At 34.2% G+C, this 18,397-nt stretch overlaps 5 protein-coding genes and 1 long non-coding RNA gene across 13 annotated transcripts; 3 read left to right on the top strand and 3 right to left on the bottom strand.

Moving 5' to 3' along the window:
- Positions 1-407: 407 nt before the first annotated feature.
- LOC114879727 lies at positions 408-1,868 on the bottom strand. The gene is made up of 4 exons (XR_006830210.1): positions 1,057-1,868; positions 870-927; positions 513-764; positions 408-445 (listed from the first exon to the last, which is right to left on the bottom strand). It is a non-coding gene; the product is annotated as an uncharacterized LOC114879727 (long non-coding RNA).
- Positions 1,869-2,014: 146 nt separating this feature from the next.
- On the top strand, positions 2,015-3,816 carry LOC114879724 (peroxisome assembly protein 12). Its single transcript, XM_029194938.2, has 6 exons — positions 2,015-2,333; positions 2,597-2,705; positions 2,780-2,976; positions 3,037-3,405; positions 3,492-3,577; positions 3,658-3,816. The coding sequence occupies exons 1-6, from the start codon at positions 2,214-2,216 to the stop codon at positions 3,767-3,769; spliced, it is 993 nt and encodes a 330-aa protein (XP_029050771.1). The 5' UTR covers positions 2,015-2,213; the 3' UTR covers positions 3,770-3,816.
- Positions 3,817-4,272: 456 nt separating this feature from the next.
- Positions 4,273-9,973, bottom strand: LOC114879722 (merlin). Of its 5 annotated transcripts, none has more exons than XM_029194936.2 (10): positions 9,706-9,973; positions 9,448-9,554; positions 9,236-9,365; positions 8,945-9,150; positions 8,648-8,875; positions 8,370-8,579; positions 8,161-8,267; positions 6,953-7,082; positions 6,539-6,874; positions 4,273-6,026 (listed from the first exon to the last, which is right to left on the bottom strand). In XM_029194936.2, exons 2-10 carry the CDS (start codon positions 9,544-9,546, stop codon positions 5,649-5,651), a joined length of 1,824 nt encoding a protein of 607 aa, XP_029050769.1. In that variant the 5' UTR covers positions 9,547-9,554; positions 9,706-9,973; the 3' UTR covers positions 4,273-5,648. The 5 variants fall into 5 exon arrangements, with proteins under 5 accessions (XP_029050769.1, XP_029050768.1, XP_029050767.1 ...); XM_029194935.2 differs by having other exon boundaries at positions 9,448-9,517; XM_029194934.2 differs by having other exon boundaries at positions 8,161-8,579; positions 9,448-9,621.
- Positions 9,974-10,473: 500 nt separating this feature from the next.
- LOC114879723 (protein SMG9) lies at positions 10,474-12,451 on the top strand. The gene is made up of 8 exons (XM_029194937.2): positions 10,474-10,856; positions 10,929-10,975; positions 11,046-11,235; positions 11,332-11,628; positions 11,693-11,837; positions 11,911-12,031; positions 12,097-12,208; positions 12,288-12,451. Exons 1-8 carry the CDS (start codon positions 10,708-10,710, stop codon positions 12,364-12,366), a joined length of 1,140 nt encoding a protein of 379 aa, XP_029050770.1. The 5' UTR covers positions 10,474-10,707; the 3' UTR covers positions 12,367-12,451.
- A 94-nt stretch (positions 12,452-12,545) lies between these two features.
- Positions 12,546-17,268, bottom strand: LOC114879725 (protein Dr1). Of its 4 annotated transcripts, none has more exons than XM_029194942.2 (3): positions 14,068-14,155; positions 13,242-13,351; positions 12,546-13,178 (listed from the first exon to the last, which is right to left on the bottom strand). In XM_029194942.2, exons 2-3 carry the CDS (start codon positions 13,307-13,309, stop codon positions 12,668-12,670), a joined length of 579 nt encoding a protein of 192 aa, XP_029050775.1. In that variant the 5' UTR covers positions 13,310-13,351; positions 14,068-14,155; the 3' UTR covers positions 12,546-12,667. The 4 variants fall into 4 exon arrangements, with proteins under 4 accessions (XP_029050775.1, XP_029050774.1, XP_029050776.1 ...); XM_029194941.2 differs by having other exon boundaries at positions 14,035-14,143; XM_029194943.2 differs by lacking the exons at positions 13,242-13,351; positions 14,068-14,155 and adding an exon at positions 17,151-17,268.
- Positions 14,237-17,240, top strand: LOC114879719 (mast/stem cell growth factor receptor kita-like). Its single transcript, XM_029194929.2, has 9 exons — positions 14,237-14,564; positions 14,643-14,862; positions 14,940-15,094; positions 15,156-15,411; positions 15,469-15,578; positions 15,650-15,737; positions 15,800-16,220; positions 16,291-16,529; positions 16,592-17,240. Exons 1-9 carry the CDS (start codon positions 14,341-14,343, stop codon positions 17,024-17,026), a joined length of 2,148 nt encoding a protein of 715 aa, XP_029050762.1. The 5' UTR covers positions 14,237-14,340; the 3' UTR covers positions 17,027-17,240.
- Positions 17,269-18,397: the final 1,129 nt, after the last annotated feature.

Below are 18,397 nucleotides of genomic sequence, written 5' to 3'. Positions count from 1 at the left end.
AACACATATAAATGATATCGGTTAGGTACACACACAAGCACATGGTCCCTATATACGCGTGCATGGTCTTACTTATTGAAAACTTTGAAAAATAAAAATAAAGGAAAGGAAAATATTACAACAATATATGTGCAGTAATGGAAATATATTAAATTTTTACTAAAATATAATAAATATATTTATATCAATAATAATATACAATCGAAAATCACGTTCTCCACTCCCCTGGTGTAGTCAGGTTTAACTATAAGAACAAAATTATATAATCTTATACATACACTTCATGCAAGAAGTATTATTATGTATACTTAGTATATTAATACCATGTTAATGGTTTTATGCATATATTGTATATGTAAACTGAATACTTACAATCTCCTTTTTCTTCTTTTCATTTGCATCCAGGTGTCTTATTGCTCTATTTTAATAGAGGTAGCTTCTGACACTGTAATAAATATTTTCATTAACAATTATTTACATATGCTATAAAAAGTATACATAAAAGTTATTACCAAGTAAGTTCAGTTTTGGAACTGCTGATGTTGTTAATGTTTTCCTCATGACGTATATTTCTTTAAAGTAGCTACTACAGATCCCCCGGAATTTCAGTTTTCAGATGGAAGCACTGACTTTGGTTGTCACATACTTGCACCCACTGTGCCATCCTCTTCTTATCCTTTCTCTAGGAACATCCTGCTGTTTTCGTTAATACACCCTCTGATGATGCATATTTTCTTCCTCTTTCTAATTTTAATAGCCTCCTTCTAATTTAATTTTAATTTTAATTTTAATAATTAAAATTAAATATGTTACTAAAATAGCAATGTAAACAGTTATGTTTTCAGTAACAATTTAAAAAAATTCTGTACTTAATTTGTATCTTCTCCTCCTGTTGCTGCATCTCATCAGCAGAAGTTATTGAAAAACCTAAAAATTTAGACAAAACTTTAAAAAATATCTTTTTCAATAATAATAATAGTCATAATAATAATAGTCATAATAATAATAGCAATAGTAATAATAATAGTAATAATTATAATAATGTTATTCACAAACCTGGAAATTCAGTCACCTACGCCAGCACCATGTGCTACCATGTGCGCCATATTTCTTTTGTCTCTTTAAATTTTGAAGCAATTGAAAAACGCGGCTACAAACTTCGCGGGAACATCATGTCCCGATATCTTTAGTTGCGTGTCAAAATCAGTGATAAAAGCTATGCATGTAGAGAGGTGACATCAGCGCCTCCTGGTAGTGAGGAGTAAACCTAAAATTTGCATCAAAATCACAAGAGTGGAGTTTGGGGGGCCTGGTCCCAACCAAATATTTTCATATGTCTATGGTCCCAACGCGTTCGTGCTCTCGCATATTGATCACGAGGATCGTATTAAAGGAACGTACAACCGCAAAAATCTTTGTAAAACTTTACTTTACCGGACCCAAAATTTTGGACCTTTTTTTCTTTTAATCTATAGTTTATGATGTGTAGAATCCAAAAAGGCTAGTCTTAACTTTAGGAATCCAATGGTTAAAAAGTTATAAGCGTGTAAAGCTTGTTTTTTTTAGCGGATTTGCTACGTTACTGTGACGCCATATTGCCTTATATGTATAACCTGATTGGTTCTCACATGGGCAATACAGTCTGTTTGTAAAATAAATATAAACCTAACTAACTCAGATAGCATCAAATTTACGGTTTGACTGTACCCGCTAAAGTGATCGGTACCCACATGCATCTGGCTGCAGCTAGCGACACCGTTCATTGGACAAGAAGCCAATATGGCGTCACAGTAACGTAGCAAATGCACTAAAAGTGTCGAACTTTACATGCTCATAACTTTTTAACCATTGGATTCCTAAAGTTAAGACTTGCATTTTTGGATTCTACACATCAAAAACTATAAACTAAAAAAAAATAGGTCCAAAATTTTGGGTCCGATAACGTAAAGGTTAACCCTTATTCTGCTAGATGGCATTGTATTTTATAAATATTGAGTAGTATACAATAATTTATGTGTTTACATATTTTAATAAATTACATATCAACAATAATTAAGAAACCTGAATAATTGTTAACCTAATAGCAATGACGTAGATTCTAACTGATTTAAATTTCTGATTAGTTATGATTTGCGTCTAAGATTATCAGAGACCATAGGTCAATTTATGAATAATGAAAAATTGTTCGCAGTGTTTAAAGAAGAGAAGCCCAAATGGCTGAGAAAGGAGCATATTTAACTGGAACTGCGTTTACAAAGCCTTCCATTTTTGAAATTATAGCACAAGAATCATTTGCATCTACTGTTGAACCAGCTTTTAAGAAGATTCTATCGGTAGGTTAGAATTTCGAAATTGATGTATGTTTTTCAGGGTATACATACAAAAATTTGTTAGCTTCTTATATATTATTTGAAATAATCCGACCGGATTTTTATTTAAAAAAATTTTTAGCAATTTTCTACATATTTTTATTATATTGATCTTACATTATATTGACATATGGTCTATAAACCGGATATCCGGGTATGAAATTTAAATTTAATGCAGAACGAACAAATTGGGTAACGCTAACTACTTTTCTCTAATTTGTTTTTAGTTTATTGTATCATTTAACCATGGGAGGTACGAACATGTTCTTAAATGGGCTGATGAATGTTACTTGATTTTTAATGTAATTCTTCAAAGATATTATTTAAAAAAACATTGTAAGTAATTAGTGATAACGCATACAAAATTTAATAATCTATGAATAAATCATTCATAAACATATTTCTTTCAGCTGCTTCCTTTTCTGAAGCGTTCTATAGTTTAAAACGTATAGATATAGAAAATTCTTCAATTCAACGTGAATTATCAAAACAGCAGAAGGGGCTATCTTTAATATTATTAGTTCTATTTCCTTACTTAAAAAATAAGTTTTTTCAATTAAGTCAAAGGTATAAACTTGAGGAAATAGATGGTTATATACCACAGACGGTAAGTAGTATGTAGTGTTCATTATTCAAAAGACGTTCAAAATTTGTCTTTTTTTTGTAGAAATGGGAAAAGCTATATCGTATTTTTATTGTCAAAGGATATACAGTAACTTTCATGTTATACGAATTCATGGTACTATATAATTATGTACTTTACATTTCTGGGAAATCAGTGTTTACTTCACCACTTTTAAGACTGTTATCTATTTCTTTGACATATGCAAAACCAAAGATGGTAATCAGTGTTTCTGATTTGTTAAGAAAAATAAAAAATAATTCCTTTGGTATCAGCGATGGTTTAGATATATTTCAAAGAGTGGTGACTACGTCCCTCGAATTTGGAGCATTCTTCCTTCAATTTTTATCCTGGTGGAATCAAGAACATTACTTTACAAATTTAATGTCACTACCTGTTCCACCACCTCCAGTGGTAAGCGAATAATAATCAAGTATTTATTGCTATACGAACAGATAAAATATTTTCTTTATTAATATTGTACATCATTGTTATTATAGATTCCAGAAATAGCAAAGAAATATAAAGGCATGTGTCCGATCTGTTGTAAGACACCCAGGGTGCACACGGTACTTTCAGTATCTGGGTACGTGTATTACAGAAAATAGTATTATAAAAATAAGTAATTGAAATTCTGTTATATCCTATAAATACTACATTTTACAGGTATGCATTTTGTTACCAATGTATTCTTTCTGTGATACGCAAAAGTGGCAAATGTCCAGTAACAAACTACCCTGCTAAGGAAGACGATTTAATACGTTTGTATTTAGATTAAATAGCAATGGATATTACATGTAAATAAAGAATATTATTGTTTTCAAATGTCACATTTTTTCCTCTGTCATCTTAGTCCTAAGGCGTAGAAAAGTTTCTCATCGATATTACAGAAAATATTAAATCATTTGCTGCTGAAAATAGTAGTATATTTATTAATAATATATTTTATCGTTACATAACATTCACTATTACCCTGAATTTCATGAAAAAGACGTAGTTATAGATTACTGAGTAAACTAGTTGAATAAGTAGTTGCAAATAACATTTACAGGTACGTTATTATTATAGAAAATACTGATTTTAGCCAAAAGACTTTTCAAGTAGCGTCCAATACACTCGCGTATACGAATCACAGATAATGGCGCCAAAAGTTTCAACATTCGCACCAAAGTTTTGGTAAAATATCTTACACAATAACATAATCAATACTGACTACTAGACTTTCAACGTGTTTATAGAGAATCTAGGAATAAGAATGATTCGAAAAATAAAAGAGCAATATAATATAACGAGGCTATTCATTTGTGTTTATTATTTTCGCATTTCCATATCACTAAATAATCAGTGTTCGAGTAATAGTAGTAATAAACAGAAATTGTATAACCTTATCGATGGTATTTCCTTTTGTTTAGAACTACAGCTTTCCAAAAATGGAAATTTGTTCTTAAATCTCTTTAATTAAAAGATAATTTAAAGCACGTATAAAAATAACATTTATTATTCAGAGTCTGATGTATTACTATTACATATTTGCAAACAATTATGGCACGTTTTGTAAAGGATTTATATATTCTCCGTTATCAAATATGTTATTAAAAGTGATTAAAAGAAATTTGAAAAATTAAAATTCTTTTTCTCTTTAAGGACACTTCATTGATTCACTGGTTTTACGTAAAAATATTTGTAATTATGTACAATTTTGTAACAAACTGTGTATAAAAATGTTTAAAAAAACTTTTTACATTAAATTTCATTGAGCTAAGGTTCGACTGTGAAAATATACTGGGACATTTGGAAAGCCCTGCGCTGAGATACTTGAACACTGACTTCTTTGCTATGTTGATAGGAACATTTCTTCAAAGGCCACAATTAATGCACAACGATTCTAATGCTCTAGTCTAATTAAACTAACGATATATCATGTTAGTTATGTTTCATGGCATAAAAATTGACAACAATGATCTGCTTTACACTTAAAAATAGGCTTACCAAAAGAAAAAAAAAAAAGAACGTTACATATACTCATACACTGGTTGAATCTTTACATTCGTCTTTTTTTAAAATTATATACAGATCTATTGTAATATTCCCTTAAATGTTTATAACCTAATTTAAAATCTGTCTACATATTTCCTCCAAGTTTTACCTAACGTTTGACCAAAAACAAAGGAATAATATTCATGCCTTCGAGAATTACTTACTTCTACGTAAACATTAACGCCTAGTAATTATACCTGTAATTTTGATTTCTGTGCACATACTTTACATAAAAATCTAATTATCTTGCTATGTTATTGAAACATTCAAAATTAGCACAACAAACAAGTAAAGATACATAGGATGGAAACAAACGTAAAGTAAAAAAAAAGAAGAAAAAAACTTTACTGCAGTTATCATTTGACGAAGGTGTGTATATAAGTATGGTCTTCCAATCAAGGACACTTAGAACATCAGCATGCAAACTGTGTACTACCACTATGTATATAACAAAGTAAAATGTACATCGTTACAAAAAAGTAAAGCGTACGTGTCAGTATTCTACAACGTATACATACGTACGTGTCTTTACATAATCCATAAGTTTCATATGAAATCAGATATTCATTTCTTTGTCAAGTCGATATAATCTACTTTCCTCAATCTCTCGGTATACGAAACTATAACTCCTCGAAGAACGCAACTCTGGCCTTAGTGGATCCTGACTTCACTTTTTTTAACGTACTGTATTTGTTCTCACCAAGTCGTACTTGTTCTTCGTGTAGCTGATCCAACTCGCACTGTTTTTCACCAACTTTCATAACCTCAATCTCGGTACGTAATTCTCTCAGTTGTTCTTGCAAGTGTTTACTTTTCTCCCAATAATCTACCCTTTCCTTTTCAATCTCCAACGAGAGTTGATCGACATCTCCATCAGCGATTAGATCATAGGAGGTTAGGTCAGTTGGTAAAGGTTCTGTATCCAGCTGCAACGTTTGAAGATCTGCTTGCAAATCTGATGGCAGTACTTGTGTCGATGGGAATAGATTTGGCACTGGCTGTAAACATGAATACAAAAATAAAATATTAATTGCACATAACCTTAGTGTAAATGTACAGGATGTCCCGGAACTCGCGTAACACCTGGAAATGGGGGTTGCTGGGGTGATTCTGAACAATTTTTTCCTTTACCAAAATCGTAGTTGAAGCTTCGTTTTTGAGTTATTAACAAAAAACACTGGCCAATCAGAGCGCGCACTCAACCGCGAGAGTGTTGGCTCTGAACCGCGCTCGGTCGTGAACAAACGCATTGACACAGCATGGGTTCCCTCGATACCTGCGCTATGTTAATGTGTTTGCTCACGACCATAATCGAGCATAGCCGAGCGCGGTGGTTGAGCGCGCGCTCTGATTGGCCAGCGTTTTTCGATAATAACTCAAAAACGAAGCCTCAACCAACATTTTGGTAAAGGAAAGAGTTGTTCAGAATCACCCTAGCAACCCTTATTTCCGGGTGTCACGCGATTTCTGGGACACCCTGTATACTTAATTCTAGAATTTCGATATTCACAGCTATAGTAGCAGTATAAGCATTCCTGCTAAGGAACTCTAACAACTTTTCTTTCGCTTCCTTTTCCGCAATTCGTGCACGTAACAATTCGTCCTTCAACTTCTCCGCCTCTGCCGCTCTCCTTTCTGATTCTTGCACCAATCTTTCTGTTAACAATTCAGCCTCCCTAGTTTTTCGTTCGAGATGAACCTTCTCTTCCTCCGTCTTCATATTGTTTAATCGTATACGCGTGATTTCTTGTTCGGCTTCCGAAGCTTTCTGACTCAACAGCATCGCTTCTTCTTCTGCCACGCGGCTCTTTTCAGCCAAAAGGTCAGCAGTTTCTTCAGACCTCCTCTGCAATATATCAACAATTTTCTTACGCTCCCTTTATGCTTTTGAAATCAATTATCTCCAGCCTCGTTAATATCTTACAAGTGCTTCGTTTGCCAAACGAATTTCTTCTTGATATTGTAAAAGACGCTGCTCCATCGCTGCCTTTTCTCTCTCCGCTGCTTCCCGAAGCTGTTTCTCTCGCGCCAATTTGTTTCTTTCAATTTGTCTCCTAATAAAATGAAATCATTAGACGAAGAGAATTATAAATTTCTTTCAACGTAATAATATGATTAATTTACCAATTGGATAAACGACTACTTATCTATCAATAATTCAGTTTCTTCTTGGAATGTTTCTCGTGACTTATATAAATCATAAATATGCATACTGACCTGATTAAATATCTATTTAATTATATTTGCTCGTGACAATTCCTACAAAAATTTGAAACCGGGAAAAGAAAGAGGATTGAAGAGGTTAGAAATTGGGATACGGGTGGATTACAATAAGGCCTGGTAAAATACAGGGTGTCCCGGAACTCGCGTTGCTCCCGTGAAAGGGGTAGCTGGGGTGATTCTGAACAACATTTTCCTTTGCGAAAATGTTGTTCGAAGCTTCATTTTTGAATTATTAAGGAAAAAGCACTGACCAATCCGAGCGCGCAGAACGCGCGGGCTCAGGGGCGGCAGCGTCAGCTCGGCGCCCCGTTGGCATGGCGTGTTTAAAAATGAATAAGGAATATGATCTCTTGTCGCCTGTCATAATGTAAAAAGGAAAATTCTAAGCATTTTAAACAACGAATAAAAATTATTGAAATGGAATAATTAATAAATGTTTGAATTGGAGGTTAGGTTAATGATGAAAAAGCTACCCCTTCACAGGTCCAACGCGAGTTCTGGGACACCCTGTATAAAAGATCATCAATGTTAAATTAACCATTCTTAGATCATGATGTAAAATATATCAACCAGTTTCTTTATGCAAAACTCATTTTTGTAAATAGCGACTACAGAAGAAGCAGCAATCTTTACCAGCAGTACTATCAGGTAAATTTTTAAGTAGTTTAATTAATTAATCAATCACATGCATATAATTATGTTGGTATAACATTTTACAGCAATGATATAAATCATCTGTGTTGTTGTAAATTATTTTATTTCTTTAATTCCTATAAATGTTAGTAAAGTATTTTCTTAACATACCGCATTCAGAATTGTTAAGGTAAGCGATACAAATTCTAGAAACTTGAACTTGCCCGTTAAATTGAATTACAATGAAAATTTTGTGAAAATACGCTAGAAACTTACCTAGACTTTTCCTCTTTGGCCTGGGCTTTCATCTGCTGCACCTCCATCGAGTCGGGTTTCCGTCTCCTCATAAACAGATCATGGTTGCCGATACACAGGTCCAGGATCTTAACAAATAATATGTGAGCAGCTTTGTCACTGTTATGATCGTCCAATCTTAAAGCTATCAAACCCTTCACCCAGCTGCCAACATCTGACTGTTTTTTTACCAGTTTATTCATGCGAACTTTCTGCGAGAAGAATACGAAGTTCGGCGACGTTTTCTCCACCGGTTTTATTACAAACTTCTTGTCGTCGAAGCTGATGTGCCGTATCTCCGACCACGTGAACGTAGTCTTCGGCGCCAGTTTGTTCTCCTTTTCATAAATATTCAATCCCAGGGCAGTGACTCCGAGCCAGAGATCAGTCTCTTTCTTGTTCTACAATTTATTATGACGGTCAGTGACACTGAATGAGAAAGGTATAAAGTAAAGGGTTGAATACTTACGCTAATAGGAAAGTAATTCACACCGTACATATCTAGATCCTGAGCAATTTTAAGATATTCCATCTCTGCTTCATCTCTAGACATCCCACGATGATCTGCGTACCAAATTTTTATCCTATCCTCCCACATTTCAGGTGTCATTTGATACTGATCGATTACTCTCTGCGGCAATAAATCTTCACTGGCAAGCATTCCTGGACGGTACGAGACTTCGTCATAGTCCCCGTACTAATGGTATTATGCGACGAGTTAGAATTTAGAACAGTGGAGGGAATATCGTTTTAAGAAAACAATCACCTTTGCCTGAACCGCGTAAGAAGCTAATAACACGGATGCTTCAGGAGGACAATAAATATCCATAGAAAGGATGGCTTGCTTCACTTGAAGAAAAAATAAATGTTGTGTCACTTCTTGCACTAATTCTTCTGCGACAGCTTCCGGATAAAACTTTGCCAGGAACATGAAAGGTGTCGTCGGTTGTTGGGAAATACATTGATCTTGCACTAAAGAAACATTAACTTATCATGTAACGATGGATGTAATGTTTATGGAGTAAATAAACCTTGTTCGACGGATCGAATAATTCACCTTTCTTGTCTAATTTTAGCCATGATATGAATCCTTTGGCATCCTCATACTGCAGTCCGAAATACCATGTTTCTCTCAATCCTATCGTACGACAGACTAAATCAAACAAATCTCTCCCTGTTGATCTCCACTGAAAATAATTTGTTCAGAGTACTTGTTTACATGATATGACAGAAGGATAATTAAACAACTGAAAAAAAAGTGAAACTAACCTCTAAACTGAACTCCAATTCAGCGTCCAAAGTACAGACTTTAACAGGGAAAGATTTTCCAGACTTTTTCCTTCGAAATGGTGGCATTTTACTCTTCATTATGTTCACTCAACATCACGAAAAAGAAGGCAATCAATATCGCAAAAAAAATGGAAGAAAAAAAAATCAAAGCTCCTAAGATTATTGCAAGACTTCGCTAAGTATAAATGTTTATATAGTTTAAAAAGATACAAGAAATAAAATAATAGATAACCTTACCTACGCATTCGCAACATATTGACAAAATACATTGAAACACGTAATAATAATTTTATCTGTTCAATCTTCTTAGGGAACCATGACAACTTAATGAGGAATTTTCCTCGTTAAATCACATCGTGTTAGTTCGGCTTTTTTTAAAACTTTATTTGCAAAAAGAAAGGAGAAACAAAACCATCTACTCTATATAAACCGATCCTAATGTTTCGAAACAGTTTATTCCACTAATTTCAGTCAATTCGAGTAACTTCGTTTTCGACAGTGACCATATTATCAACATAGATATTCTAACAGTTTCTTTTCCATGAGTTTCAAATCTGTAACATCGATGGATTATCGAAACCATGGATGAAATCCTATTGGGTTAAACTTTCAAAAACCTCCATGCTCCGAATTGGCTCAAATTTTGGAAATAGATTCTTTTTTGTTAAAAATGATGACTGCGAGAAGGATTTTTGGCGACTCGAAAAAGAATTTGTTATCACATGAATGTCACTCCCTATTTTACCGGCATAGTATCTGCATCTACTGTTATCTACGCTTTCGACAAAACTATCGGGACAGTCAGTAATTGCACAAATGGATCTTTTCCATTTTTTCTTGTTTGAAAACACAAGAAAACAATGAAATCTTCTCTAATACCTTCTCTACTGAATCGTGTTCGCAAAACACGCCATGATAATTCAATATTCTGCGTCGGTAAAGTAGGGAAGGATATCCAGATGACAAAAAAACTTTTTCTCGAGTCGCCAAAAATCCTTCTTGGAATCATCATTTTTATTAAAAAGAAACGTAGTCCCAAAATTTCAGCCAATTCGGAGCATGGAGGTTTTCGGAAGTACAACCTCCTATTGATACCATGGTACCGATATACGGTAAAACAACTCATTTGAATTTGATGTGTTAGTTTTGTTTGGCAACAAAGAATTGTGTGGTTAAATGCAAAAAGGAAAGTTTGCTGATCGTTCACACGTGCAATTAATCTGAATTAAACAAAAAACGATGATGTCGATTACACCGAAAGATTCAGAAGTTAAAGAGGTTGATGGTAGAGGTACAATTAAAGTTATAGATCGTCCTACATTTATATTGAAAACCAGGGAAGGCGAAAACAGAGCTGTTTCACCAAGCCAACGTAATGGTGGTAACAAGTAATGATAATTATATTTTATTGTAACATATAACTTGAAACTTTAGCCTACAATACAATTTTTATCTTCCAGGAAAGAGTCAGACACATCTACCAATGTTTCGTCAAAAGTACAAGATTGTAAGAATTGTTTTTCCTTGAATCATTATCATAGAATATTAAAATTTATTAAGCTAAACGTTTTCTTTAGCTGTACGTACCATATTACCCATGTGTCTTGAGATGACCACTTGCGTAAAGTTCATGGATGAAAATATGCAACTTTGTGAAAATCCTCTCGAATTTCTGTACGATCAACAAGATTTCTTGGTGGTAGGATGTTTAGGAGCTCAGGGTGTTGGAAAATCTACTATAATGTCTTTATTGACATCCAGCTATGTGTTGGTATTATTGCAAAACCTTTAACTACCTATTACCGTTCAAAATTTTTGTGACGATACGCTTTATTTCCTATTGTTCTTTTTCTACTAACACAGGCCTGATGTATTTCCAGTTCAAGATATAACTCATCATGAAAGCGGTGCAAATTGTACCTCTGGTATTGATTTCTTTGTAACAAAAAACAGAGTGATATATTTAGATACACAGCCCATACTTTCTGGATCGAGAATAGATTATTCCGCTTCTTACGATCAAAAGAAATCTACGACAGACTTTGTAAATACAGAAACTAATTTAGAATTACAATCTTTACAATTTGCAGCGTTCCTCTTTTCTGTATGTCATGTGATCATTTTTGTCCAAGACTGGTTTATCGATCCAAACTTAGTTAGGTAAGCATTGCACGTGAAATTTACATTTTTATCAGGAAATTTTAGGAACATTTATAACTTGTAGGTTTTTACAAACTGCAGAAATGTTAAAGCCATCTTCAACGAGTAACATGGATCAAGACTATGTAGAATACTATCCACACATTGTATTTCTGCATAACAAAGCTGAACTTGAAGATTTCACACCGAACACTATAGAGAAAGTTAAAGTAATATTGTTTGTTAAAAAATCTATTCCATTATTCATCGAGTGAAACTGTTACAATGATTCATCGTTTACAGGAATTTTACAGCAAAGTATTCTCCAGTTCTAGATTACAAATTAACAGTGGTTTGGATATGAGTAATCATTCGATGGAGGCAGGGTTGAACTTATTTTTCATACCTCGAATCACAAATTACGGTACGATTCGGTATTTAATATTTAATTCAATATCTAATTCTAATTTGATATTTCTTTTCTTGCAGAGGAACCAACTATGCATTATAATGAGAAGAAACTAATAGAGAAATTAAAAACGAAGATACATGGTGTTAATAGAAATCCAATGACACCCTCTACTCTAACAGAAAAGAATTGGTATGTATGAAATCTAATCTCTGTTTCTTTTCTTTTTTCAATAGGCGTTTTCTTAATCAATTGCCTTTGTATTACTCAGGTATCACTACGTTTCTAGAGTAATGGAAGCGATCAAAAAGAGTCATCTATCTTCCGAATATGGAAGATTAATGCCATAATCGATAATTTCGGCTTTTATAGTACCATTTGGTAACTACAATGATATATACATGAATCCTTGACGTATTTTCTCTATTATAATCATTATTATTGTAAGAACATCACAGAACAAAGGTACGAATGCGAGTAGTGTACAAGCCATAAATAATATGTATGAAGTGGAATAAATCAAGAGAAGGAGAAGAAAAGAAGATATATTTCAATTATCCCAGACTGGCTGAAATAAAAAGAGTATGTCCTCGTTCACCGGTTTTCCACATCAACACAGGAAAAGGAGAATCGTTCAGTCACTATACATGTTTAGGAGTAATCTTCCTGCTCGCTATCTGCTTGTTGCATCGAAGCCATTTGCGCAACCGCTTGCAGCTGTTGCCACTGCTGTTGCTCGGCCACAGCCTGTTCCTCCCTCGCCTTCGCGAACAATTCCTGTTGCTGTCTGAGGAGCTCTTCCTCTGGAATCCCCAAATTTTCTAATCTGGTACTCTGACGTCTTCGTTTCGCTGCGACTGCTTTGCAATCTCGCAAAACAGCCTCCGCCTCTGCGCTGTAATCTCCGAATCCAAGCTTCTCGAGTGCCTGAAGCACATGTTCAGCGTTGATCGTTTTCTTCTGCTGTTGATTGCAAATCTCGTTCGCCTCGGACGAAAGCAAATGTATGAATTCCGTGCAGCAATTCAGTATCAGTTCCCGTGATTCATTTGCCACGCGTACATGGGGCAGAATTTCCTTGATCATCTTATTGATCGATGCGCGTGGCAAAGTCAATTCGTCGTCTTCTGTCGGTGATATAGTAGCCGAGGCCATTTCTTCCCTGCAACATAAAAACGAAACAGTCTTGTTTCCCGCCAAAAATTTGCAATTTGTTCAACCGTACTTTTTTCTTCTCTCTAGCACCTCAGATTTTCTGTAATTCTCGTCGGTTCTCTTATTATTGTCGCCCATTACGCGACGATATCTGATTTTGTTTTGCAGATATACCTCAGTCTGTTGATCATTTTCATGCATGCACAGTGAGTCACAAAATTATTCGCTCACCGTTTAAAACAGAATACCTCATTTAAAATTGGACCAAATGACTTGAGGTTTTTTGAGAAGCTATAAAAATGAATTTATTAAAATTTTTCAACTGTAATGAAAATTTAAAATATGTCTTTCGTTAATTCAAATTAGTTATGTCTATGCTGAAAATTTTAGTAATTAAATAATTTATTTATTAATTAATTTTGAGTAATTAAAATTAAAAGTAATTAATTTTGAATAATTAAAATTAAAAGTAATTAATTTTGAGTTATTAAAATTAAAAGTAATTAATTTTGAATTATTAAAATTAAAATTAATTATTCGAAATTAATTACTTAATTACAAAAATTTTCAGCATACACATAACTTATTTGAATCAACGAAAGCCATATTTTAAATTTTCATTATGGGCTCACATAAAAAAGTTGAAAAATGACCCTTCACTATTTTTTTTCACGATTTCAACAAATTGTAATTTTTCAAAACGACAAAAGCACATATAATAAATTAATTTGTATAGCTTCTCAAAAAGCCTCAAGTAATTTGGTCCAATTTAATTTAGATATTCATTTTTAAACGGTGTCCGAATACTTTTGCACCTCACTGTATATGCAAGGACAATAAAGAATGTAAACATTCTATTCTACCTGTACACTCTTGTTAATATTAATTCAACGTACTCTTCCTCTATATTTATTTTATTTTATTTTTTATATCATTGATATTCTTGGAATCCTCGAATATTCAGTACGTACATAACGATTAGAGTTATGGTTTTAAGAGTTAAGCTTATCGTCTTATCGCATACTTGAAAAATGTTGCACGTTCATCGCAAAGTAAAGATTCCCAGATAAATGTGTATCCTGATTATAAACTGACTAAAACTTAGTACACTATCGCAACGTGTCATGTAGTTTAACGATGATTTCATTTCTCATTGTGTAAAAAATGAAATGAATACTCGAATTCGATTTTCGTTTGCGTGTGTTATATTTATTTCATTATATTTATGCGATGAGGCGTATACAAAAATCGAATTTGTTGAACCTGTTCGAAACTTAAGCGTCAAAGCAGTGCAAGATGAGAGGTATACAAACAGTAGGGATGCCTATAAATTTTTGAAATTGAACATATCTTGGTTACCTGCGAACAGTAACAGACGTCCATCCTACTACAGGTAAAGATTTCTTAAATAATGTAAAAAAAATTCTTATCAGTATAATCTAATTTATCTTATTTCAATTTGCTGTCGTAGCATTATAATCACAACCGTACCAAACATGGAAAAAACAAACGCAGAATGTCCAGAGGGATCAACTTTTTATACGGTACACAATAATAAACAATTTAATGTGCTCCTGCCGGAGACAAATGACTTGGAGGATCTGCCAGACGTACATATTCAACCTGGTTGTTCTTACAAAATAGAAGTTATCGCAAACCCAAGAACAAAGCATATGATAAATATACCTCAAGTGCGTACGGGCAAAATGATACGTTCAGATTATTTATTATATATTCTCTTAATAAGAGAAACGCTTAAATCTTACAGGTTTTGTATACAGTTCCAGAATGCATAGGTGATACGTGTAGCTGTTTCATAGCTAAATCGCCAGTTCCAAAAGTGAATGTTACTCAAAAAGGATATCGAATGGTCGTAAACTGGACAGCTTCTAATGCTTCTGATGTTTCTTTTTATCTGATCAGGTACATAACTTGGTGTGCAATTGATGTGTATCTGAATTCAATTTATGGAAAAATTTTATAGTATTGGAGTATCTCGTTCAACCTCAAAAAAAGGGTTACCCATATACAATAACGTAACAAAGATAGGAGAAGTGCCTGCAGGAACAACAACGTTCTTATGGAATTTAAGTTCCACTGAAAAATTTACAAAAGTTAAAGGTGGTTATAAAGTGATAGTTAACGCTGTGAACAATTATGACTGCATCGGAAGAGGAGGAAGTTTCATTATAAATTCTACGTTATTCAATGTCAAAACTAATATTATGAATCATAATGTAGTAAGTTATTAATAGGGAGGTTTTAAATGAACGTATAACGAGGAACACATTTTTCAGTGGATCATATTATGCGGAGTACTAAGTGGATGCGTTTTATTTGGAGTTTTAAGCTTGATATTATATCCTAAGCATGACTTCTTATCACTTGGTAATAAAACCAATGCCCGGTAAATATTAAAGTAGCAAATCAATTGATAAATTAACCGGTACAAGATTAATTAATTTTTTGTTCTCTTAGGATATGTAGAATTTATAGATACAAATCTCATTGGACGGAAGCAATTCTTCAAAAGGATAACATTCTATATGGTTTATATGGATCTGAGGTAAGAATTCATAGTAGTTTTATACTTAAGATGGGTAATAAAACTTGAATTAATTACCACAGGAGGTACATAAAGAAGAAACTGACAAACTACAAGTACCATTCAAAAATATCAAATTGATACGTGAATTGGGTGCAGGACAATTTGGAAAAGTGTATCTTGGCTGTTTAAATGACAAAAATAACACTTCGATAGCTGTGAAAATGTCCCAAGAAAATATTCTGTCTCCTAAATTGGAAATTCAACAGCAGTTTCTAAAGGAGATTGAAATAATGAGAATGGCAGGAACGCATCCAAATTTAGTAGATCTTTTGGGGTACTGTATTCAGCCGAATGGATCGATATGCATTTTACTGGAATACATGCAAGGCGGAGACTTATTAACTTATTTACATACATTTCAAGGAAAAGAGAAGAGCGATAAACCTATGCAGGTCAATGAAAGAGTTTTGGAAGGATTACTTAAACCAAACGTTTCAGAAAGTAAGCGGTATACTAATCGGAGATCTCAACAAAAGTGAGTTATGATGAATTATACTGTCTTAATTTGTAGCTTTATATGCTCCTATATGTCCTATCGTACCAAACAACATGAATGCCAACAAACTTGGACAATACATGAATATTACTGGTAGCAAAGAAGAACATTGGATTGGGCAAATGGAAGAGTATCAGTTTTTGAAATTTGCCACAGACATCGCAGCAGGTATGGAACACTTGGAGCTTAAAGGAATTACTCATAGAGATCTTGCAGCCAGAAACATTCTTCTTAGCGCAGATTTAACCGTTAAGGTAGATTGATTTGCAATAGCAATTTACAAGTGAAAATCTTAACCGAATGTAATAATGTTTAGATTTCTGACTTTGGGCTTTCGCGTAATGGTATATACATGATAAAAAATATTGAAGAAAAATCACGTCGTCTTCCAATAAGATGGATGTCACCAGAAGCCATACGAGATCGTACTTTTTCATCAAAAAGCGACGTGTGGTCTTACGGAATAGTACTTTGGGAAATCAGTACTTTAGGAGCTTTTCCCTATTCAAACGTGCAAGATGATCGTGTGTTACGTTACATTATCCATGAGAATGGTCGTTTAGAAAAACCAGACGACGTTCCGCTGTGTATTTATAACCTAATGTGTTCCTGTTGGGCTGCGGAACCCGAGGATAGACCAAATTTCACGCAACTTCTTTCCGAATTAAAAACAACGACCGCTTCGTTAAATTCTCTTCGATCAATATCTAATCCCTGTTATGCCTTATCGTTTACAAACAAAAACATGTAACGCTAATAGTGAGTGCTGTTTCATAAACATTTCAGAAATACATTTAAAACAAGTGCGTGGAAAGAGTATCTGTATATGCAAACACATGTGTATGAAATGATTAATAAAACAAAATGTTACTCACTGTTTGTTATCAGTTCGTTGTTGATTTGATCAGATATGTTGCACTCGAAAATTTCTAACCAAACATCAATCACCAATGCATATATATAAATACATGCAAACATATTTTTCACGAGAGAATAGTACCATCGGATGAACGAATTTTGGTTTTGTTTGCGCATGTTGACTCTGATTGGTTCTGCCACGCTCCGCTACCAAGGTAACGCGCAAGCGCCGTACGGCTGTATAATGTAAGCCACCAGGGCCGGCCCTCAGATTTCGGGGCCCTGCCTATGGGGGCCCTAGGCGCCCGTCTAATCTGCCTAGGCCTAGGGCCGGCCCTGTAAGCCACGCTAGGCAGAATGTATATACGGTGATCATAAACTTGTGAATTATGATTCACTACCTCTGTCCTATAATAAGCCGTTCCTATATTAGTATATTTTGTCCACCGTGTATATACCGAATGCAATGGGAAGTAAATCATGGCGGGGTAGCGCTACTGGTGGGGGAACTTCGAGCTGCGCGAAATGGTACTACAGTATTGCCTCGAAATAAGCAAGTGGCTCGGGACCGAACCGTTGCTTATTTCGAGGGAGGTAGCTATTCGGCTTGACTTTGTTCTCGAAACGGGACGATAGAGAACGCGAGGTAGCGGCAAATCATAAAGTGATCGGCCGAGCAGCGATGTTATTTTTTGAACAAGGATAGAAAGCATTATATACATATATTCCATCCTTCTTCTACTAACCGATGTCACTGCTCAGTCAAGCGTGAAATTTATTACCCTAAACATCGGCTTCGCGCTTTCATGGACCTCTCACTCATTTCTCGTACCTCTCACTTTGCGGGCGACTTCAAACAAAGAAGAGGGGATAGCGACTTGCTTATTTCGAAGTCGAGACCACTTGCTTATTACGAGGCAATACTGTATTCTCTCGTGAAAAATACTATACATATATATGCAATTGGGAAGCAGCGATTTCCGGTGGTACACGTGTACTTCCGGTAAAATAAGAAACTTTGTTTCGACTTTACAAATTTAAGATTTTTCACATTGAAATAGTTGAAAAATGGTTGAATTTGCACAAGTAATATTCATATTTTGAAAAGAGAAAAAAAGGAAACTGGGGAGATTTAGCGGAGGGAAGGAAATTTCAAAAACAAACTATTTATTAATTTTCTTACGAGGTATGATAAATTGTATTTAATTAATAGTACTTTTTTACGTAAATAAATGCTATAAACAGTCGCAAATAAATAAAATTG

The sequence above is a fragment of the Osmia bicornis genome, chromosome 16 (assembly GCF_907164935.1).
Source record: "Osmia bicornis bicornis chromosome 16, iOsmBic2.1, whole genome shotgun sequence".
NCBI classification, from domain to species: domain Eukaryota; kingdom Metazoa; phylum Arthropoda; class Insecta; order Hymenoptera; family Megachilidae; genus Osmia; species Osmia bicornis.
This window is presented reverse-complemented; position numbering and strand designations above follow the sequence as displayed.